The sequence below is a fragment of the Carassius auratus genome, chromosome 19 (assembly GCF_003368295.1).
Source record: "Carassius auratus strain Wakin chromosome 19, ASM336829v1, whole genome shotgun sequence".
In the NCBI taxonomy this organism is placed as follows: domain Eukaryota; kingdom Metazoa; phylum Chordata; class Actinopteri; order Cypriniformes; family Cyprinidae; genus Carassius; species Carassius auratus.
This window is the reverse complement of record NC_039261.1, coordinates 1,047,405-1,057,796: the sequence shown is the minus strand read 5'-3', so window position 1 is coordinate 1,057,796 and position 10,392 is coordinate 1,047,405. Positions and strand designations below refer to the sequence as shown.

At 36.1% G+C, this 10,392-nt stretch overlaps 1 protein-coding gene across 3 annotated transcripts in view; it reads left to right on the top strand.

Moving 5' to 3' along the window:
- Window positions 1-1,518: 1,518 nt before the first annotated feature.
- LOC113119099 (DNA topoisomerase 2-beta-like) overlaps window positions 1,519-10,392 on the top strand; it is a 28,450-nt gene continuing 19,576 nt past the window's right edge. For 2 of the 3 annotated variants that reach the window (XM_026288298.1, XM_026288297.1), the window contains exons 1-11: window positions 1,519-2,020; window positions 3,086-3,280; window positions 3,478-3,568; window positions 4,285-4,348; window positions 4,997-5,142; window positions 7,832-7,929; window positions 8,023-8,235; window positions 8,995-9,168; window positions 9,403-9,504; window positions 9,638-9,775; window positions 10,094-10,232. In XM_026288298.1, coding sequence (XP_026144083.1) covers window positions 1,979-2,020; window positions 3,086-3,280; window positions 3,478-3,568; window positions 4,285-4,348; window positions 4,997-5,142; window positions 7,832-7,929; window positions 8,023-8,235; window positions 8,995-9,168; window positions 9,403-9,504; window positions 9,638-9,775; window positions 10,094-10,232 — 1,402 coding nt within the window. In that variant the 5' untranslated portion in view covers window positions 1,519-1,978. The remainder of the gene's footprint in view (window positions 2,021-3,085; window positions 3,281-3,477; window positions 3,569-4,284; window positions 4,349-4,996; window positions 5,143-7,831; window positions 7,930-8,022; window positions 8,236-8,994; window positions 9,169-9,402; window positions 9,505-9,637; window positions 9,776-10,093; window positions 10,233-10,392) is intronic. The other variant, XM_026288299.1, reaches the window with a different exon arrangement.

Here is a 10,392-nt window from a genome sequence, read left to right as displayed (position 1 = left end):
AAGTTAGAGGGTCAAATAAAGATGGAAGAGATGTGTTTTAAGATGATTCTTGAAGCTGGCTAAGGACTCAGCTGCTCAGATTGAGTTGGGCAGGTCATTCTACCAGGAAAGATTATGGATATTTTTCTTACAAAAATGCATCGATTTGCCACAGAAGGCCTTTGTTTACTCAACAGAGCCACGTGACACCTTTTTTTTTAATGAATGGATGCACTTTATTTAACTTCTTTTGAACTGAAGTACTGCAACATTCAGTGACTGCCATTAAACATCTTGGAGGATCAAAGACATTTTTTAATAAAACTCCGACTGGATACGTCTGAAAGAAGATATAAAGATATAAACCTAGAATGCCTTGGGCGTCAATATGGGCTAATCGTATTACTTTTTTAGGGTGTACTAACCCTTTAATTTAGTTTTTAGCATGTTAGGTATAAGAGTAATATATATATATATATATATATATATATATATATATATATATATATATATATATATATATATATAATTAGAAGGTAAAGCCTGCAATTTCATGGTGTACCCACTAGAACCCTGTATAGGACTTGCATTATTATTTAGAACAGTCAAACCTGAACACAGTAAGCATTTTGTAACACAGAATATTGAAATTCTATGAAAATGTAACAAAAATTAACAGCAATGCTTTATCAGAGTTTAATCCTGGAACTGGATCGGATTTCGGCCTCTTATTTCAGTCTTCTGAATGATTTTGGCTGTATGGTTATATATTTTTATGTGATGTAACACATTTATAGGAACACCCACCTGCCCCAGAGAGCAACATGTGGTTTAATATGGCTTAATCCATTAAGACAGCGATATTGGTAGAAAAACACCAATATCGTTCTCCCTATAGTTCTGCCAAAGAGTTACAACAGAAATTACCAAAAAAAATTTGTATGGTCTTTAGAGATAAAAATGAGCCATGCTGGAGAAAGTAGTTGTTCATGTTAATAGCTGTGTAGTACCTATGTAATAGACAGCTGTTTTATTGTAGAAACCATAATATTTTATGTGTAAAAAAACGAATAGTTCTACAATGTAACATTGCAGGTAATAATATTTCAATTTCAATTTTATTTTGCACAAATACAGATGTTAACTTTTAACATCAAACTGAAACATTCCATACCCAAATTCTAGCAAGTGAAATTATGCAACAAAATGTTTTGATTTTGAGTTATAATGTTGTCAGTAACCAAAACTATTATACATTATAAATATTTTGTAATATATATATATATATATATATATATATATATATATATATATATATATATATATATATATATATATATATCATATTTTTACAGTTTTTACAGTTCATATTTTTTACAGACAGAAAGCCCTTACAAGTCTTTTCTGCTGAAATTGTAAAGTGCGTGACGCTGCACGACGACGACCATTTCTGACGCATCTGATTGGTCAGGTCTAGCTGTGGGAGCACCTGATTGGTCAGGTGGATGTGTGGTGTCATCTGATTGGTCGGATGGAGCTTTGGGGGCGTGTCGCCATGCGGATGGTGTAGCCGGACAGACGCCGCGGCTGTTTGTTATTGAATGAAAATCGTTTTTATGTAGCGATATTCCTACTTAGCTCACGAAAAAATACGTTTATATGTTTTAATAATTTGTTAACTTATTTAGACTTTATTAGCATGTTATTCCGCACCTTTTAACGTCTTTCAATATTTAGGATCTAGTTACAACTCTTAGTTAAAGCTCTAGGCCTCGAACAGGCGCCGGTGATCGATTTTAACAATAGCCGAGGAACAGTCGCGTAGAAGCGGACACACTTCCTCCATGAGACGAGCCCGCAGAAACGTACCTCCAGTACAGCAGTAAACAAACAAACAGAAACCACAGGAACCCAGCCCGGATGGTTCCCGGCGTTTGAAGCGTTTGCAGAACACATATGGACAGTTCCTGATTGTTTTTCTGTGCTCACACAATAGAAAATGTCTAACGGTGCAGCGGGAAGCGGGGGCTTAACCTGGGTGGTAAGTCGTATATGATTACTAACGTAGTAATTAATGTATTATTACGCAAATTCATCGCATAGTACGTATTATAACCGCTTTGTGTCCGCGTAACGTAACGTACATGTGCTTTATCCTTTTGGCTGCGAGATCCATTAAGCTCAACATGAATGAGCTCACAGACTCATTTGCATTTCTCTATTATTCATTCAGTGCACAAAATATATTATCTGTTTTAAACACTGCACATTAATCTTCATTTTGTGTATTAAGATGATGCTTTGTGATGCTCTTCTTGGTGATGTGGAGGAAAGTTCTTTTGTGTTGGTTCTCATCAGCTGTGAACGAGTGTCTCCACTGATTTCAACTTTTTCCTCTTTGTTAGAGTCAAACTTATAGATTTAATGTTTCATGGTCACAGACCATTGCTTTATTACAGTCAAAGGCCCAAGATGCTTAAACCAGGACAGGGTGGAAGGGTTTATTTAAGTTTGATCTGTATTAAAAATCACTCAAATCCACAACAAAAGAGCAGCCAATGGCGAAACTCATGTTAATAATAAGAACTGATCCCAGACCAGTACTAATGCTTTGTTACACATTAGTTACTGGATTTGCTAGTTTGTCTGACTTTGTGAATATAATATGTTAATCATTTGTAATATTAGATTGCAGACCTAGCCATCATCAAAAAGCTGAAATGCTTATAGTTTATTATAAGTCTAGTGTGCCATTTAAGGCCATTGCATTGGAAAGTCACTGGAATTTCTCACAAATTAATTCAGTGTAAACTAGGAAATAATAGCTCAGAGAGTTATGAAGATCTGACCTTACACAGTTTGTGGAGTGTGTTTAGCAAACTAAGACAGAAAGACACATTTCCAGAGAGTATCCATACTGCACATCTTACATACTCAGAATGGTCGTAATGCAACGGTAAATTCACTACATCTAGATGATTCACCAAATATTTCGTTCACCCTCTGTTTCTGTAAAATAATTACAACATCAAAGGGAGCAGAAAGTTGATTTGATAGCCGCAGACAAGTTTAACAAAGTTGCATGTATGGATGTATCTAACAACAGACCCTCTTTGACAAGAACAATGGTGCGAAAAAAGAGGAGGTGAACGGCCGGGGAGATGCGGGGAAGAGTGAGACGGTCAAGAAGGAGAGCTCGAAGAAGATGTCAGTGGAGAGGATCTACCAGAAGAAGACCCAACTCGAGCACATCCTCCTACGTCCGGACACCTACATCGGCTCGGTGGAGCCTGTCACACAGGTGAGAGACATTCAGGAAAATATGAATACAACCTTTTAATGTGAAAATCATTTTGCTTACTGTAATAAAGTAGAGTCAGTGTTGAAGTAAATGTTATAAACCGGCTGATTTCTGCTTACTCAGAAGCCTCAGTGTTTCAATGCCATCAGGTGCTTTTAATTTCTGTACATAACACTCAAGTTTTGTTTGTTTTATAGCAAATGTGGGTTTTTGATGAAGAAATCGGAATGAACTTGAGGGAGATCACGTTCGTCCCCGGATTATATAAAATCTTTGACGAGATCCTTGGTAAGAATACTGATTCCTTTCAGTGGCTTTTACACACTTTGTCATAATTGCTTAGTAATTTATTTTATTTCATTGTACACTATCATTTATTGAACTTGGATTTGTAGCAGATGCAGTTTGGATTTTTGCATTGCTTTAATAAATATAAATAATAAAATCTTTGTTTATAATATTGGTAGCACTAGATTAGGAAACACATATCCAGTATTAACAAAGAGTTTGTCCTCAGTAAACACCTCATTTGCTACTTATTGATAGTAAGTATGGTAGGGTTAAGGCATCTAGAATATGGTCATGCAGAATAAGGCTTCAATATGTGCTTTATAAATATTAATAAACAGCCAATATGCTAGTAATATGCATGCTAATAAGCAACTAGTTAGTAGTTTTTTTAGTTAGTAGTAATTGTTCCCTAATGTGAAGTGTTACCATATTATCTCTTTTTACCATTCATTTTGAGGGAATTTTCTTTAGACATGTAAAAACATTTGAAAGAATTATGAATTTATTGCTGATGAATGCAGTTTTATTTTTAATAGAAGATATACGTAAAATGACCATAACAAGCGATGACATCAAAATCACTAGCAATAAACATATAGATGTCATCGCTTGTTATAGTTTTATGGGTGAATCTGCTGTTTTCAAAAATGATATCTGGATTATAAATATCTGTGAAATGTCATGCTCTAACATTGGATTTTCTGTCCCATCAGTCAATGCAGCTGATAACAAACAGAGAGACAAGAACATGACCACCATCAAAATCAACATTGACCCGTGAGTGCTGCTTTAAAAGTCTCATTCACATCTGCTGAGTAAAGACTCTATAAATGCTCTCCTATCAGATAAATGTTGGTGCTGAAAGTTGCAGTGGCAAGAAGTTGATGAGATTTTTGGGAGAGCGTGCAGTGAGTGTAATGATTTAATAAATACCCATGGCTGCTCACTTCACATTCATTTCACAACCATACCCACACACATGCTCTCATACTGTATGTGGTTTACAGGAACTCTCCATGGGCACAATGGTTTTCGTACTGAAATAATCATATTTCCTACCCCAACCCCAAAAAAACTTTACAGAAATAATTTTTTAATTAGTAGATTTCATCTTCACCTGCCTCAGGATTCAATCCCAATTCAGAGGGTATCAATTTGATTATAAAACGATGCTTCACCATGCTATTTGTTCTCCAGTACCTTGATTGCAGTGTATTTGTCGTGTACTGTTGGGGTCAGCGTTATTGCACTGCATGTTGCTTTGGATAAAAGCGTCTCATAAATGCATACATTTAATATAAATTTATAATAAAAAAGTATGGCACATATACTGTATATTATACTTAATAATATTTTTTTTCTTCTTCTTGCATCTTCTGTCTCTTTGGGTTGTTAAGTCCTAACCTTCCCTCTCTGATCTAATAGAGACTCCAACACCATCTCTGTGTGGAATAATGGGAAGGGAATTCCTGTGGTAGAACACAAAGATGAGAAGATGTTCGTGCCTGCGCTGATCTTTGGACATCTCCTCACCTCGAGCAACTATAATGACAATGAGAAGAAAGTCACAGGTAATGCATGATTATTAAACACTGCGATTATGCAATGGTGCATCTTCAGGAACTTTTCTGTGATGCAGTTAGTTTTTGTTGCTATTGTTTTGCTCATTATTAAACTTGTTGTCCAAGTCACAGAAAGGGCAAGCAGTAATATGCGATTTCAATTTCTGCCTTTCATAGTTAAAATATAGTTTGTAGTATTGATGTGCTAGTGAACCAGTCAGTGTTTATGCCTTACTAAGACATTTTAAAGCCTTGTTAAACCTTGATGTTTGCAGACAACGTATTGAGACAGAAAAATGCACATTTACCTATTCGTCAACACGAGTCAGTTCAAAATGGACCCTTTTCACAAAACTGATGGTGCATTTCAATGGTCATCAGCATCGTTAATCCTCGGAATTTTTTTCATATTTTGATATATATTTATTATTATAGTTCAGAACCCATCCTTTGGTCTATGTTGTTGCAGATGATGCATGAGTACTTCACTAGACATTATAATAAGTGCCTTCCATCTAATGATTGCAGGATACTTAGTTTTTTTCTCTTTTCATTTTCCATTAGAAAAAAGGCTCATCTTTTAGATTCTGTCCATTTTTATTTATTATATATTGCTTAATCGTTAACCTTACTACTAACTACAAAATGCATTTACTTTAACATAACATTTGCATTTAGTAATTTAACAGATGCTTTTATTTAAAGTGTCTTAACAAATGTGGACAATAGAAGCAATCAAAACCAACAATAGAGCAAGAATATGCAAGGGCCATGACAAGTCTTGGTTAGCCTAACGCAGTACACATAGGAAGGTGTTGTTTTTTATAATAAAAAAAGAAAACAAGTAGATAGAATAGAAAAAGAACAGAGATAGCTAATGTTACTTGTCCACTGATGCAGAAGAAATCCACTCAAATTGATAAAAAAAAGTGGATCTGAAACAGTATGCTAAATTCATGATTTCCACTCTAATCAATAGTTATTTAACAAACACGACATCTTGCAGTGTTGTAACCTGTGTTGTCACAGGTAATTTTGGTAATTTTTCCATTCACATTTAGTACGTTTGTGCTTGTTAGACCAGTTAAGCCAGTCAAGTTTATTTGTATGGAGCCCTGAGCATGACATGCCAAGACATCAATGCTACAAATTGATTTATTCTCATTTTAGTTCAAAACAAATAAAAACAATGTTCCTCAATTTTAATTTAATAAGGTAGAAAATTAATGAAATGTGGCCACAAATGAAATTGCATGAACAAATCAACTAGTTGTAAGATGAAATTGTTTTTCTGATATCTGTTTTTTGCATGTTATGTGTGGGGCTCCAAAGTACAGCACATTTCACATATACTGTTAATTCATTTTCACTTTCCCTGGCAGTGCAACATCCAATAAATTTCTTTGCCCTTTGTTCTCATAAAAAGTAAAGTGTGTTCAGATGACTTCAATTCAGACGGGCATAAATAGTTTTAAAGTTTTCTTGGAGGGGTGAGGTATCCAAGTTGCAACATCTAGCTATTGGGGTGCCTCAAGGCTCAGTTCTTGGACCACTTCTTTTCTCTCTCTTCATGGCATCACCAGGTTCTGTCATTCGGAAACATTGCTTTTCATATCACTGCTATGCTGATGACAATCAACTCTCTCATTCCATCTCAGCTTGTCTAACAGACATTTCTTGCTGAATGACACACCGTCACACAACTCAACTATACCAGACAGAACGGCTTGTGGTTTCAGCAAACATATCGCTCCAAACACATTGCTCCATCACATCACAGCAGGAAGAAAATCCCTTTAACACTTGCACTCCCTATTCATTTTCTGCTTGACTTCTTTAAAAAGATCTCTTAAAACTAGCTTTCTCTGTTCTTTTTCCATTTTGTGTAGTTTGTCAGTGAACTATGGCTCTGTGTAGTAAATGCGGTGTTACTAAATCTGAAGTTGTTTCTCAAGTCCCCAGGTTGAAGCGACCCCAATGAATTGATATTTAGCCCCTAAAATACCAATTTTACCAAGTAACCCTGCCAAAAAAGTGTATTTTATCCCCCAGAACACAATTTTTATTGGGGAACACCCTCAAAACAAGAATGAGCTAGTTTTAAGAAGCAATTGGGCAGGTTTTGTTTTTGCACAGCCATAGCTTCGATTGTTCTCATTTGTAAGTCGCTTTGGAAAAAGTGTCTGCTAAATGTAAATGTTTTGATTTTGCTATCTCTGAAATGAATTCACAAACTGTTGAAAGTGACGATAAGAGATTTCTTCTACAGTGCTGACATTGGTTGTAAGATATAAGAGGGCTGTTTGTGAAAGTTCATATGGTCTCAAACAATCACGTGAAACTAAACCTGTTAAAGTGTTCTAATATTACCCTGTTGCTCGCTTTCTGTGTATAATTTATTCACAGTTTAAATAACAGCTTTTGTTTTCATGTTTTTAAGAGGCATTTATAATTGAATGTTTAAGCACTGTCTTAATAAGCACTAATGTTTTGAATATTGTAGCTGCATAAAGAATATGACATTGTTGCTTCTTGCAAACTTGATTGATTAATTGACATTAATAATCAAGAATACCGTTTCAAAAGAAACAATCAACAATTATTATTTGGTCATAATCATGCAGCCTTAGCAATTTTTGCTGTTTCTTCAACTGAAGTGTTCAAAATTAATTAAACTCATCAATCTGGTGTTCATCAGGTGGCAGGAATGGATATGGCGCAAAACTGTGTAACATATTCAGCACAAAGTTTACAGTGGAGACGGCCTGCAAGGAGTATAAACGGAGCTTCAAACAGGTACAGACGTTTCTTGAATTTTGAATAGAGGAAATGTGTGTTGGTTGTCATGAAACAGCAGCTTAAATTCTTCTTGTCCCTTTTCTTCCAAAGACATGGCAGGACAACATGGGAAAGACCAGTGAGGCGAAGATCAAGTTCTTTGATGGTGAAGACTACACATGTGTCATGTTCCAGCCAGATCTGGCCAAATTCAAGATGGAGAAACTGGACAAGGACATTGTGGCTCTGCTCACACGAAGGGCGTATGATGTGGCCGGCTCTTGTAGGGGTGTTAAAGTCATGCTCAATGGAAAGAAGCTACCTGTAAGTCACATGTCATTTCCATCAGGACAAAAAAGTGTGTTTACAGTGTTAACAGTCACAGTGTGATGAGATTCTTATTTAAATGGGTCATCATGGCATGGATTATTTTATTAATATGTTCCTTGAGGTTTACTTATAATGTTAATAAAGTTTTTACACAAAAAACTAAACATAAACAAATAAATATGTGGAAAACGATTATTTTTTCTCTAATACGACCTGTTTTAAGGGGCGGATCCTCTAAGGCTTCTCAGTAATTGGCCACAGTTATGATTGGCTAATGTCATTGCATAAGAAACAGTATCAATGCCCCCTCGCTATTGCATGTCTTGAGTGTTTGACAACATAATCAAAATAAAACACTAATTTCCAGAAAAAGCAATATGAAATCATTTATTTACGTCTGAAGCAGTCAGATCTAGTACCGAAATAAACTATTCACTTGTTCCTTGCCCTGGGATCCTTCTGATGTCTGTACAAAGACAAGAACGTTAATATAAATGTAATTACGCAAACATAAACCAAATGTGTCAAAACGGACATTTTTCACTCCATTTGTCCTGTCCATTTGTTTTCTGAGGGTTATCACATAAATGCTTTTTTATTGATGATGTGGACATTTTAATGTTTGAAACTTGCAGGATTTATTAAGCATACAAAGACCTCCTCGTTTTGAAAAGTTTAAATGAAGTTTAGTTTCTCATGGCATGACCCCTTTGAATCTAACATGAGCATCTGTGTTTGTGTGTCGTGCTGCAGGTGAATGGTTTCCGCAGCTATGTGGATCTGTATGTGAAGGATAAACTGGACGAGACGGGCGTTGCTCTGAAGGTGGTGAATGAGACGGTGAATGAGCGCTGGGAAGTGTGTCTCACCATGAGTGAGAAGGGCTTCCAGCAAATCAGCTTCGTCAACAGCATTGCCACCACCAAGGTCTCTGAAACACTTACTCAATGCTGTAATGGGGCAGTTATGCTTTTATAGGGATTGAATTTAAAGGTGCAACTTTTAGAGGGTAGTAATAGTAATTGGTAAAAACATCTAGTTGCATGTTCTGCAATAGTCTTCTCAGCACTTCTGCTTTACTTGTGATTTCTGATCACTGCTTTGGTGTTAAGATGCTTCTTATAAAGTCTTGTGATACTCATGAGCTGTGTAATGTCTTAGGGAGGAAGACACGTTGACTATGTTGTGGACCAAATAGTGGCGAAACTGATCGAAGTGGTCAAGAAGAAGAACAAAGCTGGAGTCTCTGTGAAACCATTCCAGGTGGATATTTACAGTTCAACACACTGCTATGATAAAACATCTGTTCCGCTTTCAGACACTTTATATTTGGTTCTTTGGTCTCTTAACAGATCTTAGAGAATCTTTTTTAATTTCTATTTTTTTTTTTTTTCAGGTTAAAAACCATGTTTGGGTGTTTGTGAATGCCCTGATCGAGAACCCAACCTTTGACTCCCAGACCAAGGAGAACATGACTCTTCAGACCAAAAGCTTTGGCTCCAAATGTGTCCTCTCTGAGAAATTCGTCAGAGCTGTAAGTGTGTGATGATCTGCTATCATGATCCTGACACTTATCTTGCATTAAATGTAGCACTTATTGTAACAGTAACACGTTGCTCTTAATGTATCACATTTTACTTTAGAGTTCCTTCATTGTCAAAAGCTTCTGGCTTTTTAGACATATCAAAAGTAATTGCATGCTTTGAAGTCTACATGAATCTGAAGCTGTGGCCAGTGAATTGTGTGAGAAAACAAGTAACATGCTTAAAAAAACATTATGTCCGTTCTGATTTATTGCTGACTTTAATATGTGTTAAGTTATGGAGATGTCTGATTGATTGTCCCATCGTAGGCTACAAACTGTGGTATTGTGGAGAGCATTCTGAACTGGGTGAAGTTTAAAGCCCAGACACAGCTGAACAAGAAATGCTCCTCTGTCAAACACAGCAAGATTAAAGGGATCCCCAAACTAGATGACGCCAATGATGCTGGTAAGTCCATGACAGATAAACCACTGTCACAGCTGTCATTGAAAAAATCATTAGGGTGGGTGGGTGAAATGGACCAAAATCATATCTGTATTTTGCTTTAGGCTGAGTGACAACAGATGGTATACATCTGAGTATATTTTCTGAAGTGACACAATAAAAC